Source organism: Meriones unguiculatus, chromosome 7 (assembly GCF_030254825.1).
Source record: "Meriones unguiculatus strain TT.TT164.6M chromosome 7, Bangor_MerUng_6.1, whole genome shotgun sequence".
Classification (NCBI taxonomy): domain Eukaryota; kingdom Metazoa; phylum Chordata; class Mammalia; order Rodentia; family Muridae; genus Meriones; species Meriones unguiculatus.
In genome coordinates this window covers 24,189,049-24,208,109 of record NC_083355.1, presented here as the reverse complement: position 1 = coordinate 24,208,109, position 19,061 = coordinate 24,189,049, and the positions used below count along the sequence as shown (strand labels likewise).

The window sequence follows — 19,061 nt, the reverse complement described above, 5'->3', positions numbered from 1 at the left end:
CTCAATCCAAGCTTCAATTGGCTTTTTTTTTTTTTTTTTAACTTTTTTGGATTTCAAACAGGTCCCTCTTGTGTAGACAGCCTTGACTCAGGGCTGGGGTTGAACCCAGAGCCTCTGGCCTGCTAGGTACATGGTCTTAGTGCTAACCTTCAGCTTCAACCCTTCAGTGCAGCTGTTTGTGAGGGGTGATCAAAAGCTGGACAGGACGCCTAGATATTCTGAAAGGCCGAGTGAGGGCACAGTGCTCCGGATGCCCTCGACCTGAATGTTCTACAACGTCTTTTATACTACATACAGCTAGCATCAAAACGAAAGGCGAAATAAATAACAAACAGATGGGATAAATCACAAAGAGACTTTTGGGTTCTTTGCTCCCTCTCAGTGTCTGCATTTGGCCACGTGTGCCTCTATGGCCTGTACATCCTGTAGCAAGGCCTCCCCAGACCCACGCTCATATCCTCTCCCCTCTGCCCCACTCCCACCCTTCTTGGTCTCTTCCTCACCTCCCTGGTTACTAGGCCTCAAGGATAGTTTTAGAGTTATAGACTTGGAGGCTCTATATGCCTCTTTCCAGACCCAGGTTTGGAGCTGGCCTGGTTAGCAACGAACTCAGGCATAGTGGCTATTCCACTATTCCACCCCCCCCACCCCCCAGCAAGCTCTTGAAGGTCAGGTGTTAGGGATTCGCTCAACTTTTGTTGTCATTTTTGGTAGAGGGAAAGGAGGCCAGTGTACCCAGCGACCAGTGGCTATCCTTTCTTGAATGTGTGAGACAAACTTCAAAGAACAGCTAAGAAGTTCTTCCCTCCGGTGAGGTAAGGTGAGTTTGGCCAGGTCTGCTCTCCTCGTGCCTCTCCTCTCACAAGCAACGACAGAAGAGAAGGCCCGGCCACTGGCGCTGACGCGGGGCTCTGCATTCAAGTCCTCTGCCAGGAGAGAGTTAAGGGCTTTAGTTTAATTTGCCCGTTAATCACAGTTAAAAGAAGTAATGAGCGTCTCCCCAAAGCCTGGGTGTTTCTCTGCAGATTAGGTAGCAATTTGCATAGCCCCTTTATTCATCCCCACCTTCCCCTGTGGGGCGGCATGTCCTTTCAGACACAGCCAAGCGCAGCCCGCGGCAGGATCAGTTTGACAAATGGCTCTGCTGTGCGCCATGGTTTGGGCTCGAGGAAAGGAGGGGGGACCCCGGGAGGAGAGGGCAGCTCCAGACAGTAATGGATAGCTGGGGCGTTAAACAGTGCAGAACTTTTTATTAGACACACAGGAGAAGTTTAAATATTCAAACTGGTTTTCTTTGGAGCCTGGGGAAGGAGAGGAGGGTGGCAGGGTGGCTAAGGCAGAGTTTACCCAGGGCCAGTCTATTCAGAGGCTCGACCCCGTCACCAGAGAGGAAGGGCATCTGGAGGACAGAGGCAGGATCTGGGTCAGCTGGTACTCCTGGACGCCTGAGTCCTGCTGCCGCCTTGACACTCACTCCTGCTGCGCTGGGCTGGGCCAGGCAGGATGACAACAGGAAGGTAGTTTGAGGCCTGACTCCTGAGGGTGCAGCACAGCCAGCCCAAAGAAGCCGAGGGTGTGGGTGGCGCCCAGGAGGCCCGGCGGTGCTGGCGAAGCTGGACCTATGATGAAATGATATTGCCAGGATAATAAAGCAATAGTCCTTTGCTCTCTCCTCAAACAGGGAAAGGGGTGGAGAGACCTGAAGGTTCTCAGAGAATGTGTTCTCCCTTCCCTGCTGGAGATGGGAGCAGGGTCTAGTCCATTTGTATTTGTTTGTTTTAGTGGTTTGTGTGTTTCTCCAGGGTTGGTGGGAGTGCTGAGATGGGGTTTCACTATATAGCCTAAGCTGGCCAATGAATCCATTTTATTTATTTTTTTCCTGGTACTGGAGATAGGACATTTTAGGCAGAAACTGCATCGCTGAGCTGTATCCCTTGCTCACCATCTGCCTGGCCCCTCTTATTTTTTTTTTTGACAGGGTCTCACCATGTGCGTCCTGGCTAGTCTGGAACTCACAGAGATCTGCCTGCCTCTGCCTCTGGACTGCTAGGGCTAATGGCACTACCACCATGTCTGAGCCTCTCCCACACCCCTAGCTCTTGGAGACAAGGTCTCCTTATGTAGTCTGGGTTGTCCTTGAACTCACAATCCCTCTGCCTAAATTAAAATGGACTGATTATAAATCCAAAGTATGAGGGTATAGACCTGTAATCCCAGAACGTGGGAAGCTGAGGCAGGGGAGGCTACACGAGGCAACTGGGGCAAAAGGGGCCATTGTGAACAGAAAAGGCAAGTTTGAGAGGAGAACCAACGGACTGGGAGGAGACAGGGAATAACAGAGATGGAGTATGGATGGGGGTAGTGGATTCAGGGTGGGACCAGGATCAGACACAAGTAACCACCAGCTTTAGCCTAGGGAAATAGTTCTCAACCTGTGGGTCACGACCCCTTCACAGAGGTCACCTGTCAGACGCCCTGCATATCAGACATTTACATAACAGTTCATAACAGCATCAAAATTACAGTTACGAAGCAGCAACGAAAACAGTTTTATGGTTGGAGGTCAAGCCCAACATGACCTATATAAAAGGTCACACAGCTTTAGGATGGCTGAGAACCACCGCTCTAGGGTATTTCCAGCCTATGCCGCTCACACACGCTAAGGGCGGGTGTTCCTGTCTACACTGGCCACACCCTGAGGTCAGCAGCAGCAGCTTTTCCTTGTTTTCTAGAAGGAAATAGGTACAGACGGGTTCAGAAACTGGCCTCAGGTCAGGTCACACAAGCAGCAAGAACAGGACTTAAGACAGGCAACCCAGAGCCCAGAGCCACCCCGCATCGTTGATGTCTTTTGAGACAGGGCCCTGAGTAGCCCAGACCATTGCGGACTTTCTCTGTAGTCAAAGATGTCAACGGTTACCTTGAACTTCTGATCCTTCTGCCTCCACCTCCCAAGTGTTATGGGCATGTGCCACCATCCCCAATTCCTGCTAGCTTTGGTTCTTAGATAGAACCCAGGGTCCCCTGCACAAAGGTAACGGCTGTATCATGGAGCTACCTCCCAGTGTCTCCCCATTATTAGATTAAATGTGCCTGTACTAGGGTAGGGAGAGAATACACAAATGATGGTCAATAGATGAGACAGACATTGGCAACAAGATAGGGAGGAGTATATGAAAAGGCGGAGAGAGCCACAGCACGTGGGCTCTCCGTAAGCAGCATCTGGGGATGCTGGCTAAGTGTGAGTGGGCGGGGCCACAGTCCCAGGTCCCCCGCCCCCCAGGCTGGGCGTGCATTTCTTTTGTCCTGGACTCCAGGACACTGCTGTGAAGCCGGTTGATTACATTCTTTGGAGGAATGAGCTTGTGTTTGGTCTGAATAACTCGGATCATTTCTGCCCTGCGTTGGCAAAGGGCATAAATGGGTTCTCCCTGTGCAGGATCTGCATGTCCCTGACAAGCCCTCCGTGGGCACAGCGGGGAGAAGCTGTTGCATTGGGCTGACAGACAATCCTTAGCATTCCACTTAGCCCGTGCTCACTCTTAGCCAGCAGGTAGAGGGGCAAAGGAACCTGGAAAGGGGAATCCCTGTTTCCTTACACAGATCAGGGGGCCTGGGTTAAACAGAGAGGCAGTGGGAGAGGAGCCAACATCCAGCTATGCTATGCCCTTGGCAATAGTATCCCATCAAACTAAGGCTGCTGAGGACGTAACTTGGCCCATGGCCTCTCTTTCCCCAGATGTCTTTTACAACTTCGACGGCCCACTGCTGGGGACGTGGTCTTCAAGTTTGCAAGGAGCCCTTGCTTCTCCCTTCCAAGAAGGCAGGTCAGGCCAGGAAGCTCTGCAGTGCTCCCCACGCAAAGCTGGGATCTCATGGTGTCAAGCAGACACTGTCCCGAGAGCACTGTGCAGCTCAATTCATTAACCCCAGGAAAACCCTGTGGTGCTCGGAGGAAAGTGACGTGGACCTAAATGTCTCCGAATGAAGTTAAGGGGGTTCAAAGCTGACCCCAAAACCAATCCAGAGGGGCTGGAGAGTTGGCTTTAGCAGTGAAGAGCACTGGCTAGACCCGGTGCGGTGGCGCATGCCAGTAATCCCAGCACTTGGGAGGTAGAGGCAGGTGGATATCTGAGTTCAAGGCCAGCCTGGTCTACAAAGCAAGTCCAGGACAGCCAGTGCTACACAGAGAAACCCTGTCTCAAAAAAGCAAAACAAAACAAAACAAAACAACAAAAAGAAGTACTGGCAGCTCTTCCAGAGGACCAGGGCTCAGTTCCCAGCATCCACAAGGCAGCTCACCACTGTCTGTAACTCAAGTTCCAGCAGATTCAACGTCCTCACACAGACATGCATGCAGGCAAAATACCAATGCACACAAAATAAAAATAAATCATTAAAAAGAATTCAATCAGAGCTGCTTTCAGAGCCTGTCAGGTGGGCTCTGGTGTCTCTAGCCTGGCCTAGGGGGCAGGGCTTCGGGCCGGGAGGCCGAGGGTGGTAGGCCAAAGGCAAAGGCAGCTGAGGATTCTGAAGAACCACCCAATACTATCAGTCAAGGGCCTGGAGGAAACCGTCTACCCCGGCCTAGGGGTCAGGGAGGGAGAGCCTCCACCTGACCAGGCAGTGAAACGGGCCTAATCCCCAAGTGAGAACAGTACCCAAACCCCTCTGCTTGCCATGCTGTGTTCTCCTCTGCTGGAAGGGCTTTTGACCTAAACAGCTTTCCTGCCTGGGAAATTGGTACCTCAGAAAATACCATTTCCCTGCTGGCCGGAGGTCAGGAGCTCATGTCTGGCAGGAACGGGAGCCTCTAAGGCCAAACCCAGCCAGGCGAGGTCCCCGGTTCCTCTGGGCCTCTCCTCACAGCCTGGGCCTTGTAAGCCACGGAGCCTGTAACAGCTGGTGAGTAGGCAGGGACATCAGACTGGGCAGGGGGAGCATGCCTCAGCGAGCTGACGCGCGAGGCTAGTCAGGCAGTCCTTGGAGCAGATGACCAGCTGGGGTGGGAGGTGGCAGGTATGTGCTCAGACTTCCAGAAGGGAACCGAGAGGAGCAGACAGCTCCCCAGGCCTTGGGCCTCCAGGACAGCTGCAGCCAGGACGCGTCCCCGTCACACTTCCCTAGGTCCTTCTATTCTCAGGGCACTTTCCTGACACCAGTGTCTTCCCTCTCTCAGATCCGAGGCTTCTTACTTCAGCTTGATTCCTCCAAAAGGAGGTGACCAGGCGAAGATTGGGGGGAAGCGGTAGGCTGACATTAATCGATAGAAGCGTCTCTGCAGTTCATGCGGCCTTATCTCTCTCCTTTGGAGAGCGTGTGTCCGCCGGAGTCCGCGGGGTCGGTGATTAATAGGGGCCATCACTCACTGTCCTGGACGGCTGAAAGGCAGCGGGGAGGGGGCGGCCCTCCCCAGAACTGAGATAACAAGCAGCAGGAATAATGAGTGGTGTCACTCCACTTTTCATTTTGATGGAAAGTCATTACGGGAGTCAACGCCAGCGACAAAGAGCCATGAATCAACTGCTCTGCTATGAAATTAAAATCGAATTGCTGGCCACCCCCAGCCCCTATCCTTCCTGGGAAACGGGGATGGGTAGGTGGCTCGGGAGAGGGGTGCGGTCCTGGGGTGGGCTCTACCCAATCCCAGAGCAGGCAGTTATGGGTAGGAAGTGGACAGGCAGCTAGCAAAGGTGACAACTCCTGTCTCCAGCTTGTTTATCAGGCCCTGCCTCCCCAAACCACATTTCCCCCCTGCTTAGAAGGCGAGCTGCGAGTTAAGAGGAAAACAGAACTTTGCTGGGACCCACAGGGCTGGCTGACTGCACCCCTGCGCTGCAGGCTGGGGTGGGGCAGCACAAGCCTGCTTACAGGACGGGGCAAAGCTGCACTGGCCAGCCCAAAGCCCCTTGCTGAACCATTTAGAAATACTTATGGGATCTGCTACCACCAGACGCAAGGAGAAGTCTCTAACCTGAGGCTCTACAGTAGCCAAAGGTCTCCCGGGTCAAGAATCCAGGAAAACACGTGCCCAGCTTCAACCTCAAGCAGGCTTAGGGAAGTGGTGTACATGACAGCCAGCAATGAAGAGGCGTTTTCTCCTTTTTTTTTTTTTTTATTAAGCCTTACTTGACAACTAGAAGAAGCTGTGGCTTCAGGCTGACAGGCCACTGAGCCACAGGCCAGGGAACCACTCAAGACAGCTTCTTGCAGAGATCACTGTGAGTGCCAGTGTCTCCTCCATTCTGGGGACACTCCTGCTCACGGCTGTGTCCCCAGGTCTGCCTGGCTTCTTGCTGGTGAGGCCTAGTGACAAGCCCAGGCTGTTCTACCTCCACTTGCAGGCCAGGAAGCAGGGCAGAAGACATAGGGGGAGTATGTCACAGAGAGGTCCCCATCAGGTTCACGGGACGGCCGCTGTACCTCTTGGAGATGTCAGCTTCAATCTGAGAGACGGAGAGTCGGAGAGTCGAGTGGGCAGGGAGCAGACAGGCAGGCGCAGGCCCCGGTCTGTGGAAGCTGACCGCCTCCCCACCCCCGCCCCTCACCCTTCCCCAAGGGCAGGCTCCCAGCATGCCTCACCAGCTTCTGCAGTTCTCGGGTCTTCTCCAGCAGCAGGTCCAGCTTGGGTTCCAGAGCGGCCTGCTCTTGAAGCGCCTCCTGCTGCTTCTCCACCATCAGTTCTTTCTTCAAAGCCAACAGCTGTGACTGCTTCAGCTTTTGCTGGAGGAACTCCGTCACTCGGTCCACATACCTGCGCAGGGCACCCCCTGAGGTTGTCTGCATTTAACTGCTGGACTGGGTGAGGCTCAGGAAACCAGCTTCCTAGTTGGCCTCTCCTCCCACTCCCCTCACGTCCCTCGGTCCTTTTTCTGGCAAGGAATATAAACCACTCCAGACTCGGGCCCACTTGGGAAGCAGATTCTATCTATGGGCATGAGTCAACCGACCCTGCCCCCCAAAAAAGCCCTAATCCCAGGGGAAAGCCATGTGCATAGAAAGGTGGAGTCGTGGAAGAGAAAGCAGACAGAGGAGAGCCTGTTCAAGATGGAGACACGCAGTCAGGAAGGCCAACCTCGGTGAGGCTAGAATCATAAAAAGGTGCTGCATTCGGAGACTGGTGAGCCGGCCAGTCAGATGCTGCAGTGTGGACACCAGGCTGAGCATCTTCTCTTTGGTCTGGCCCTGAAGGATAGCAGGAGCCAGCTGGAACTGGCTCACGGACAGGATGTCGGCCTCCTCACTCATCTCTACCGCTCTTTGGGACAAGAAGATCTCAAGCTGAGGAGGGAAAGGGAGCTGGTTCAAACCAAGACGAGAACTCCGAGGCTGAGCCCTCCACAAAGACCTAGATGCTGGAGGAGACAGGCTGTCTCCCTCTCCCCACTGCTGGAGAGGCTGCACCTACAGCGTGGATGCCAGTGTGAGAGCAGGCGGCAGTCCCCGCAGTGGCTCTAGTCCCCCATGCCGACCCTGCGTCTGCTTAGCCTTCGCTCTCCATCCTTCTTCCCCGGTCTACGGTCACATGACTGAAATTCCCAGCTACTCATTTTCTCAAAATGGGCAGGAGAGTGGCAGTGGGGATCACGCCTGGGAAACCCTGGCTTAGGAGAAGTCTAGAAAGGAGATGAGCGCCAGCCGTATCTCCAGGATGTAGTATTTATGAGTCAGTTAATCTTGGACGGGTTTGATGAGCTGACACCAAGCCCGACGACCTGGGCTTGATCCTCAAAACCCACAGAGGCGAAGGTGAGAAGCCACCAAAATGGCATGCATGGTTGTCCCCTGGTCTCTACCTGTATGCTGGGTACACATCTGGATGCGTGCACACCCAAGAAATAAATACAGATTTTAAAGAAGGGAAAAAAATCAATCCTACTGTGTTATGAAAACTGGGTGTCCCTCCCTCCCTTAGGCTAGAGGGTGTCTCTTCAAGGAGAAAGGGGAAGAAACCAGACAGGCACGGAATTTCCCGGAGGCCTGCCGGATAGCTAAGGGTAACCTTAAGGTTCTGATCCTCCAGTCTCTATCTCCTGAGTGCTGGGCTGCAGGAGTAAGGACTCCACCCCGTTTGCGTGGCCCTGGGAACTGAACCCCAAGCTTCCTGGATACTAGGTAGGCAGACACTCTACCAACTGAGCTACACCCCGGCCTTCCTGCTTTCTGAAGATCTGATGCAGGGCGCACTCCTCCTGCTTATCTGCTCTTTCTGCCGGGGTGTAAGCTCCACAGAGGAGACCTCTGAACGTCTTCACTGCTCCATCTCCGCTGTCCAGGTGGAGCCGGGTATACGTTAACTGTGAGAACGAGCCTAACTTGTCAGGCTCTGCTCCAGGGTGCTGACATTGTCAGTGCCCCCCCCACCTGCTTAGAAGTGCCGTCACCTGTGTCAGAAGCTGTCACCCGTTCCCCCCCCTTCCAGAAGGCACTACCTCCATGAGCTCATCAATGAACTGATTCCGGGTCTCGGGGTATTCAAGAAGAGTCAGGGCATCAGAGCCCCTAGCAACACCCTCTGGAGCTGCCAGAAAGAGAGGAAGAGACACGGGCATGGAGCTGAGTTCTAGGGAAGGAAGAAGCCCAGGGATTGCTAGGGACAGACTCTCTTCACTCAAGCCACCTCTGGGCCCAACCAGAGGGGGAAGGTCGCCCTTTCCCACGTGTCTCAGTCCCACTCAGGCCTGGCCTGCAAACTCCCTGGCAGAGCGGGAGGCAGCTGGTGGCAAGAGGAGGAAAAAGTGTCATCCTGCACTGCCCTCTAGTGACACAAGTGGCTGTTACAGCCTCTCTGCAGACTGGGAGGGGGTGGGGTCATGTCAGACCCAGAGCCCAACCATCCAACAGGCTACCAAAATGCCTTGGTCCACGATCAGTCTCTAAAAAAGAGTTGGTGGGTGGGCATTGGGGCGCAGGCCTTTAATTCCAGCACTGGGGAGGCAGAGGCAGACGGATCTCTCTGAGTCTGAGGCAAGCCTGGCCTACATAGGCAGTTCCAGGCCAGCCGGAGCTATACAGTGATTCTCCTGTCTCAAAAAACCTTAAACAAAACAACAACCAAATGGGGAGCTGAGTTTCCGGACTGTATTTAGCCACCTCTTCTCTATATCCCTCCATTTACATCCTCGTTAAGATTGCTTTTTACTTTTTTGAGACAGGACCTCACATAGCCCAGGCGGTCCTAACTCACGGTAGCTAAGCATGACCTTGAACTCCTGCTTGTCTGCAGCCTAGCGCTGCAGGGCGCTTACCCTCAGTCCCTGTCTCCAGCACGGTGATCTCTGTAGCAGCAGTGTGGTCGCCCCAGTCTATCCTGTCACCCCCAGCATCCTGGATGGACAGCAGACGCTCGGCAATGTTGCAAATGTTTCCCAGGGAGCCAGGACAGACCAAAGCCCCTGAAAAATCCAACAACCGAACCCTCCGGCCGGGTGAGGTGCACAGCCCCGACGCAGTGGCAAGCGTGGTGGTGCTGGGGGCTTTGGTGGTGCCACCCGCCCTCCTGACTGGTGAGGTACTTGGCTCCCCACGCCCCAAGCCCCAGCGGAAAAGAGGTGCACACTGACGCCTCACTTTTGTGACCAGCCCCCTGAGGAAGCATCTGGCCTCGCAATGTGAAGTGCCCCAGATACAGATGCTTTTCTATGGCTGAAGCAGGACCACCCAGAGAGACAGATCTGACCTTGCAGTCTGATTCCAGGGAGATACCCCAGTCTATTCCAGGGCTCTCGGCAGAGACACCAGAGTCAGAAACGGCCTCCACCCCAAAGTCACCCCAGTCGATCTAAGAAGCAAAAAACTATGTTAGCGCAGACCAGGTAGGCGAACCAAGGCAAAAGGAGTTTGTCTTTCTATAGGTCTCAGCGTTGTGCAGAAAGTCACAGTCAACCACATGACTTCCAAGCTCCCACCAAAGGGCTGTTTCACTGAAAGACCCCCCCCCAGGTCAACGTGAGCCAGGGGGCTGAGGCTTCCAGCATCCGTCCCAAGAAACCAGGGAGAGAAAGGGCCTTCCGGTCCTCCTACCCACGCCTCATTCCCAGGGCCTCCCTCATTCCTTCCTATGGGAATTCGTGTCAGGGCCTGGACCCTGTGTACGTGGGAAGCAGTCGCCCCTCGGGTTCTCCCGGGGCCTGTCTTACCTCATCTTCCTGCACCTGCTCAGGAGGTTCCTCCAGCTGTGGCCGCTCCACCACAGAGGGCTCCGTCCCCGTCCTCCACTCATACACCGTTGAGTTCCCCCGCCTCTGCACGTACCTCAGCATGGGCAGCACCTGCTCTGTGGGGCTGCAACACGGCACGGTGACTGCCTCCCATGACTGCCTGGGAGACGAGCACCGGCCCTGTCTTGCACCACATGGTCCGAGGGGCCAGGGAAAGCACCCCTCGCTCAGGGGTGGTGGAGATGCGCCTCACCTGTCACATACAAACTCCACACAAGCCTGGTACAGGTCGATGGCTTCCCCCAGGGCCTGGGCTTCCGTCCCTATCTCAGCCAGCTGACTTGGCAGGTCCTTCACCAGGGCCAGGAGCTCTCTTCTGACATTGTCTCCCTAGAGTTGGGGGGAGGGAAAGGTTAGGTTACGCATGGTGGAAGGTGGACACCATCAGATCAAAGGCAAGACTGCAGAGAGGTGAGACGCTGACCCAGGATGGGCAGAGTCCAGTTGAGAGGCAAGCCCGGAAGCCAAGGAGGACCACAGCCAGGCCCGGACTCCTGCCCGCTCACCGTGATGCCGTACTGCTTGCACGAGTGGTAGAACTGCTCCCGCATCTCAGCAGCCCCCGCCTGGCCCTCTTCCTCCTTGCGGCTGTATTCCTGCTGCAGCTGCTGGCACTTGGCAATCTGCTTCTTCAGCGAGGGGATCTCGTAGTTGACATTCCGAACCAGAAGGCTGGAGAGTTCCACTGAGGAGGGCCCGGGAAATTTACTGTAGGACAGACAGCCTTGCCCTGAGGTGCACAGATACCCTAGCATGGCGAAGGAGGTGGGGTGTAGGGGACTGGCTGCTCAGCCTCTCCCTTCCTGGCTGTGGGACCCGGGACAAGTTACATTACCCCTCTGCTTAGCTGCCAGACGGATCCACTGCTTCACTGTGTGGATCATATAAAACACAGAAGTCTTTGCACTGAAGTGCTTGGTATATACTGGTTATTACAACTATTTACTACCCAGATTCACATCCGAACTACAACCAGCCCGTTAGCTGCTCTCTCAGGCTTCCAATATGGCCTCCAGGATGACCCATACCCCTTCTGCCTCCCGAGGAACAGGAATGCTGAGAGGATGGGGGCAGGACCTCCACAAGGGTCAGAGAGGGCAGAGACCTGTCTGCTTAGTTGGGCACACACATGTTCACTGCCTGCCTGACTCTCCTCCTCCCCCAGCACTTGCAGAACTGTTTCTCACACCTAAAGTCGGGAAACATCTGACTGTGCTCCACTTCCTCCCCTGCTCCCTGTAAGCCTGGTGCTTCAGAACCCCTGGAGCGGGCGATCCCATGGATGCTTAGGGCCACTCTAGGGTCACTTTACCCAAGTAGGTGTTGTCCTTCTCGTACAGGCCTATGATCTCCTGCCAGTCCTGAGAAGAGCAGAGAGGAAGTCAGCTGGAGGAGCAGCAGCAGCTCCCTTACAGCCGGGTCCTGCAGAGGAGGCTGCCCCAGGCTAGGCTTCCTAGCACAGCACACTCCACCTCCTTGCCTTCTTCCAGCTTTGATGCTGGCTGGACCACCCACATGATTCTCAGGCGGTAATACCTAACAGTGAGCCCCAAAGGTCAGAGCACATAAGCCCAGGGGACAAAGAAGGATCAGAAAATGCACTATGCAGGCCGCTTTGACCCGCTCATCAGTGAGACTAGAGAGGCAAGGGCTGGATGTCCCCAACTGCACAATACTGGTCCTTGACCATACTTGCCTTCATCCGCTGTGAAGAGTAGCGGCCAAAAATATTTTTGGTGGAGGCCTCGGTCCCTTTAAGAATGTCCACTATTCTTAGGCAGTGGAAGTAATGAATGTCTAGAAGGCAAGATCAGAGACTTTTAGAATTTCACCGTCCTTCCTGTCCTCTGGCTACTGTAGGCGGCTGGCCCTTGTGCTTTGCTGCCAGTTACTTTGGCATGGGAGAAACCAGCATCTACAACCCAGAAAAACACTCTCTGGCTCTGGGGTCAGCCCTGCTGGCTCAACAAGGGAATGGCTCCAGGAAGGAGGCTCTGAGTGACGTGGCTCCAAATCACTCACAGGATCCAGAGAGCAGCTGGGCAATCTCTTGGCTCTCTGGCATGTCCTGGATGGCAGCGTTGATCTTCTCCCGGATGGTCAGTACCAGGCTTTGCCATTTCAGGCTGCAGTGTCTTCTGTCCACCAGCCAATCTGTGTGAGAAGCAGCCAGTCACTGAGGTCTGCCAGACCTCCAACTCCCCATCAGGAACTCACTAGTGTCACAAGCTGGATATTGAACAAAAGTCTTTGTATCGGCTAAGGTATCGGAGGGAGGAACGGGAAGATGAAAAGACAGACTCAGAGAGATGCTTGGGCTAAACAGACTCCGGCGCCCTGACTTTATCCCCGGTGTGAGTTTTACAGAGCAACCGCCTTAACACAGGGATAAAGAAAAACTTTTAATTGGTCCTGACATGAAAGTGCCACTTTTGACCATTCTAAATTCTCCATAATATTTTGCTTCTAACGGGTAATTATATCTTTCTTGTTGACAGAGGGTGCTGCTCAACTTCCATTTCCTCAGGGCTGGGATTAACCACAACAATGGAAAACACAAGGTGGTTATGCCAAGTACCGGATGAAGAACAACTGCAAAGCCTCTAAACCTAACACCTACAGCGTCCTAAGGACTGGATAATGCTAGCGGATGGTCTGATGTTCTTTTTTTTTTTTTGAGACAGGGTTTCTCTGTGTAGCTGTCCTGGAACTCACTCTGTAGACCAGGCTGGCCTCGAACTCACAGAAAGTAATTTCATTTTAATAAAAATGAGTATGAAATGGCAGTTGGGATGGAACAAATGCTCAATGAATGGTTCTTCTCATGACTTGAGGACAAGCTCACACCCCAGGGTAGGGTAGATTCATAGAGTTTCCACGCACTATGAATACATGGTGTCTCGTGCCTGTAACCCTGGAGATTGGGAGGCTAAGGCAGAAGATTCACCAGTACCCGTCAAAGGACTAAATGCCCCCTCTCATCGTGGTAAAACAAAAAAGATGGATTTGTTGACTAATCTGTCAACTGGTCGATTATCTCACAGAATCTGGGATTCTGTCTCTGCTGGGTTCCTCTAAAATCGTCAGAAAGAGGCCAGGATGTGGCAGTGCAGGCCTTTAATCCCAGCTCTCTGTAAGTTCGAGGCTAGCCTGGTCTACAAAGTGAATCCAGGACAGAAAAACCCTGTCTTGAAAAACAAAAACAACAACAAAAATGTCAGAAAGAAAAATTGTGGATGTCAGAATTCCTACAAGGGGCTGAGGTAGTCAAACACTCTCTTAAGGACATGAGTAACAATGGACTGGTGAATCCAGTATCTATTTCAAGTGCCAGGAACTGTGCACACGTTCACAGACGTGATAGAATGAGGGACATAAACCAGATACAGCGATGGCCTGGACTTTCACTAAAAGTTCTTCTTGTCTTTCTGTCTTTTTCTTTTGAGATAGGGTCTCCATGTGGTGTGGCTGTCCTAGAGCTTGCTAGGTAGACCAGCACGGCTTCTACCAGGCCTAAAGCCTTTTTTTTTTTTTTAAATGCCTGAGTGTTCCTGGTTACCCTAGCACTTGCTATGTAAACCAGGCTGTCTGAGAACCGCCAGCAATCCTCCAGCCTCGGCTTCTCAAGCGACATGGTTACCAGCATGAGCCACTGTGCCTCGGCATAAGAGATCCGCATCTGAGTCTTAGGTCCCACTTCTCCGAAAAGTCAAAGGCCGAGAGAAACTTTCTCAAGCGGGAGGGGTTTCCCGCCCCCAAATAACGCAAAAAGCAGGGAGACTGCGCTTAACAAACTCAGGTTCCAAATGGACGTAACTGACGCTAGCCCACTCTGTGCCTGAATAAGAGCTGATAATACGTTATAAATGTTAGACGTAGAAAACGGAGCCAGTACAGACGGTGGGACCAGAGCGAGGAAGGTACCACGGCCCGGATTCCCCCAGCTCCGGCTGCTGGTGACGGGGGCCAACTAGCAGGCCGCCCCCGTCGGGCGACCGCGCGGGGGCGCCCTCTCCTACCGAGCAGCTTGCTGGTCTGGATGTCGATGGGCACGTGCTGATGGTCCTGGTGGGAAACACAACCGGGAAGGGGGGAGTGAGCGCGGGAAGGCGACGTGCCTCGCGCGCCCAACCGCCACCCCGCGGGGCCAGAGCGTCCGGCTGAGGCCGGGAGGGGGTGGAGCAGGCGGGACAGGGACTCCCAGAAAAGAGGCAGTTTCTCCAGCTCCGGTCCTCACACCTGCATCCTTTCTCCACTTCCGCTTCCGGCCGAAGACCCCGGCCCAGCCCAGCACCAATCCCGAGTCCCTGTGCGGGAGCCTCAGTTGAGATACAGACCGGCCTCCTTCCGCCACGTCGTCGCCTTCGGCGGAGCCAATCTGAGGACACGCTCCGCCCCCTGCCGAAAGCCCTTCCCACCAACGGGTTCTGAATGGCTGAGTACCCGAGGGGCGGGAGAACAGCCAACAGCCAATGGGAGGGAGAGGCGGGCTCGGGCCCGGGAAGCTCCTGGAAGGGCTGTGGCGCTTGCGCGGTGCAGTAGGGGGCGCCCGAGAGCCGATGTAGCGGCCTTCTCCCAGGCCCGGCGCGGAGCCCCCTGCCGGAGAACGAACAAGTCCGCGGACAGGGTCCTAGCGCCGTCCCGATGGCGGTTTCAGGAGTAGTTCAAAATCCTTTCTTCCCGCTTGTTCTCCCTTGAGGCTCTTGTCACGTTTTGTCCTCGGACAAATAGGGTTTGAGCATCGGATTCTCGTGGGGCGATTAGGACAGGGACTGGAGAGGAGAAAACGCTTGCATTGGAGCGTTAGAGGAAGAGCTGCAAAGGGAAGGCTGATGTGTGGAAAGGGTGTTCCCGGTGGAAACAAACTTTAGAGGCCACAAACTGCAAGAGAAGTTCAGGAAAGACAGGCAGGAGAGACTGGCGGCGTTGGCCAGAGACTTGCAGCGTTCCCTTGTTTAAAAATTTCGATGCATTTCACGAGGACACTACACAGGTTTCCCGCCTGCGGCTGATCTCAGACCTACCTCTACGCAGTAAAAGGTTTAGGGGCAGGGAATGACTCGAGAGCAGGCTGTAAAAATGTAAGGCTCCTATCAAGAGTGCTTCATTAAGGAACTTGGACTTCAGCCCTGCAGACAGAGAGGAACCACTGAAGGGTTTGGCACAAGGAAGGACACGAACATATTGGCTGTAAGGATGGGTTAATGGGAGATAAGAATGGAGACAGGGCCAGGCGCCAGGGTGCAGGCCTGTCATCCCAGCAGTAGGGAAGGCAGAGGCAGAACTCTGTGAGTTCGAGGCCAGCCTGGTCTAGTCCCTGGAAAGGCAGGGCTACCCAGAGAAACCCTGTCTAAAACAAAACAAAACAAAACACACACACACACACACACACACACACACACACCCACACGAAAGATGGCACTCAAGTGTTGAGACAGTGATGCAGGGTGCAGAGCCTGTGTTTGAGAGGAGGGGCTTTGAACTTGTGGAGTTGGCAATGCTGGGAAACCATCAGGTGGAAAGTGTGCAGATGGTCATCGGGCTGGAAAGAAAGACAGTTTGGAGAGTCATAAGCTGAGTCGTCGTTCCTGAGTGGCAGCTTCATTCCAAGGGAGGGCTTCAGATTTGGACAAAGAGTGGGTAAGTAGAAGTCCCAGGGACCACGCGCATCTGGTTATGGCATTTCCAAACACTGTCTTCCTTCTTCACACCCCCCCCACCCCCATGCAACCCAACACCAGGGCCTAGTAGAGTTTGGACTGAAGTGCCTGGTGTGCTACGGTAGTGGGAAGGCCTAGATTCTGGCCCTGTGAGGGTTTGGACGGCTTCCACACTTCTGCGATGGCCACAGTTCTCTCTCTCGACGTGGAGATAGTATCTCGGCGTATTTCTGTTTAGAGGCTTAAATAAATAAACACACCAGCAGTGCAGAGCCTCCGGGGCTGGATTATATATATTACATATTATCACATATTACGTATTATGTATATTACACACAGGCAAAACATTGATACATGTCAAACAAAAATAACGAAAACAGTTTTTAAAGGTTCAGAACTTTTTACAGTCGACGCCATATTATAGATGTGCGATCTCATACTTGGTGAACTCTGCAGATAGAAAACAGTACATATGATCGTTATTACTATAGACTACGTCGACAGGCATCCCTGGAGACAGTCCACAGGGAAGCACTGCCGAACTCTTCCAGGCTCTCACGGGCGCCTGGCTCCCATCTCAGAGTCCTGACTCAGGTGAGAAGAATTGCCCAGATGCCCCTACGATTCAGCAAACCCTTGCCGGGTTCCAATCGTGTACCGCCAGTTCCCGGGGACATCCCAAGAAGCCTGGCACCGCCACGCCCTCCAGGTGTCCCTTTCTTCCTTGAACCAACAGGCAGAGCACAGCAGGGCAAGGCCAGCGTGGTAGACACAGCCCCCGTGAGTCAGTGACACCCAGACCACCAGCCCTTTACCCACACCCGCCGCTTCCAGGCTGATGCATGTGGAACTCGAGGGTTTGATAAGAGTTCTGCCCAACTACTGATCCCGGGAAAACTAGCCCAGAGAACAGAAGCAGGCGGTGGTGCTGGGGTGGCGTGGTGGCGTTTGCACCTTGCCAAGGTCACGAGGTACTGGAGGCCCGTGGGCACCAAGTCATCAACTCTGCCAGCTTTGGGGGTCGCTTGGGTTGTGGAACCAAAGGAGAGACCACAGGAGGTTTCTGATCGTGAATCCTTGCCGATTTAGAGGAGGGGACGATGAAAAAGGACAGTGCCAGGGCCGGGCAGCCTTTGCAACAGGGACACACAGAGCCCCGGAGTGCCACTGTCACGCATGCAGGCTGCCCTGTTCTCCGTTATTGCTTGCTTGTTTTTGAAGTGATAACCACCCGCCAGCGTAGATCTGATGTTTTACAAGCTGTATCTAATGTGAGTCTTACAACTCACAGCATGCATGGATTCTATTAGTAGCCAAGCTAAGGGCAAGGGAGCCGAAGCTTAGCTTGGTCCGTTGTCCAATGTCAACACAAATGCTGCTCGCTTTCTCCCGGGTCGCTGTGTCAGACTCAGCGCTCCCACTCCTGAGGTCCCTTCTCCCTTACAAAGTTCTCCTACCACACCCAGCTTCGCACCAGTGCCAGGTGGCTTATCTTGAAAAATCTGTAAAATGAGGCCTTACCTTTGACATCCAAATGACCTTTACATGTAGCCTAGGTGCATTGCTTTATTACTTTATGGTCTGCACACTTGTGTGTGTGTGCAGGAAAGAGAGAGAGAGGGGAGAGAGGAAGAGAGAAGAGAAAGAGGGGGAAGAGGGAGGAAGAGAGAGGGAGAGAGAGAGGAAAAGGGAGGAGAGAGAGGGACACACAGAGGGAGAATCTTCTCGGAAGCTCAGCAGCCCCGTCTGGATGCCTCGCTGTTTGGGGTGTCTCCCCGGTTGCTGTTGTCCTCTGCTGACCCGTGAGTGCCTGTGGGGAGGTTTACAGACTTGTTCATCTCTCTAAGCAGCATCTGGCCGGATACCTGCCAGGCGGTGATAGTGGCTCACACAAGCAGGAAGGATGAGCAAAAGTGTGTTCTTTACAGGGCGGTTTTGACGATGGTGACGGCTGGCATCCATGTTCTAGGGGGAAAGGCCTCAAGGCCTCCAGCTCCCCTTTTCCTCCCTTTGCAGGTCAGAATATGGAGCCAACTCCCTCTTGAGCCTCTTGGGAGTCGGGAAGTGGGGATCTGGGGAGAAAGGCTCCCCAGGGTACCCATAGGTCCATGAAGGCCACACAGAGTCAGTCAGCTGAGCTGTCCGCAGAGCTGCTGACTGTGCCCTTGCCTTGCTGGCCACGCCCTCCACCCATTCACTTTTATTCCTGGGTGTCATCATGAACTTGGCCCTGGGTATCATCTCTCAAATAAACACCACTGTGTTTATTTCTGCACCTTTGTTGCAACAGGGGAGTGAACCTAATCTGCCAAGAGAAAGAAAAGTCAGTCCATCGCTAAGCCTCTCTGTATGAGCCTCCATACCCATGCAGGCCGAGGCCAGGGCTGGGGGCTGTTAACACAAAGACACCGTTCTGGCGCTGGAAGAAATACCGTGCGCCCTGTGACGGGACGGCCGCACTCTGCATCGAAGGGACCTTCCCGGAGCCCGGGACTGTGTTCTTTTATCAAAGCCGATGCCCGGTGGGGGAGGCGCACACCTTTGATCCCGGCACTCAGGGAGGCAAGGGCAGGTGGGTCTCTGTGAGTTCGAGGCCAGCCAGGGCTACACAGAGAAACCCTGTCTCAAAACAAAACAAAAACAAGAGAAAGGATTCCTTCCATAAACAGGAAGCCCAAATGGCCAATAAATACCTAAGTGATGTCCAGCCTTGCGAGAAAGTAGGTGTGTAATTTTTTTAGAGGTGCTGTGGCCGGTTATCACAAACCTGAGCTCTGAAATCATGGCGTCAGCACAGCTGGTTCCCGGGTGACAATCTGACTTGTGCCTTCCCCGTCTCTGGCAGTGACCAGCTGGCCTTGCAGGAATGTCACTTCAGAGCCTGCCTTCCTTAGCATGTGCGGTAAATGTTCTGTGAGCCTCTTTGTCTCACCTTCCCACAAGGACCCCAGGTCTTGGGTTTAGAACCTACTTCATGTGGCATGACCACATCTTAACTAAATACATCTGTTTTCAAACAGTCGTATTCTGGGGTTTGAAGTGGTCAAGAATTTTTATTTTTATTTTTTTGGTTTTTCAAGACAGAGTTTCTCTGTGCTGTCCTGGAACTCACTGCTTTGTAGACCAGTCTGGCCTCGAACTCACAGAGATCCAACTGCCTCTGCCTCCCCAGGGCTGGGAT

At 53.8% G+C, this 19,061-nt stretch overlaps 1 protein-coding gene across 2 annotated transcripts; it reads right to left on the bottom strand.

The window, feature by feature from the left end:
• Positions 1–6,094: 6,094 nt before the first annotated feature.
• Positions 6,095–14,615, bottom strand: Cdk5rap3 (CDK5 regulatory subunit associated protein 3). Of its 2 annotated transcripts, none has more exons than XM_060386864.1 (14): positions 14,460–14,615; positions 14,240–14,285; positions 12,243–12,374; positions 11,917–12,017; positions 11,533–11,581; positions 10,727–10,905; positions 10,414–10,550; positions 10,140–10,320; positions 9,680–9,781; positions 9,249–9,327; positions 8,433–8,521; positions 7,076–7,281; positions 6,583–6,754; positions 6,095–6,446 (listed from the first exon to the last, which is right to left on the bottom strand). In XM_060386864.1, exons 1-14 carry the CDS (start codon positions 14,463–14,465, stop codon positions 6,381–6,383), a joined length of 1,545 nt encoding a protein of 514 aa, XP_060242847.1. In that variant the 5' UTR covers positions 14,466–14,615; the 3' UTR covers positions 6,095–6,380. The 2 variants fall into 2 exon arrangements, with proteins under 2 accessions (XP_060242847.1, XP_021497676.1); XM_021642001.2 differs by having other exon boundaries at positions 10,140–10,284; positions 14,460–14,614.
• Between the last annotated feature and the right edge of the window lie 4,446 nt (positions 14,616–19,061).

Coding starts and splice junctions, on each gene's coding strand:
- Cdk5rap3 (XM_060386864.1), bottom strand. Junction 10,551..10,726: donor GCAAGCAGTACGGCATCACG/GTGAGCGGGCAG, acceptor CCCCAACTCTAG/GGAGACAATGTCAGAAGAGA. Junction 6,447..6,582: donor CCCGAGAACTGCAGAAGCTG/GTGAGGCATGCT, acceptor TCCGTCTCTCAG/ATTGAAGCTGACATCTCCAA.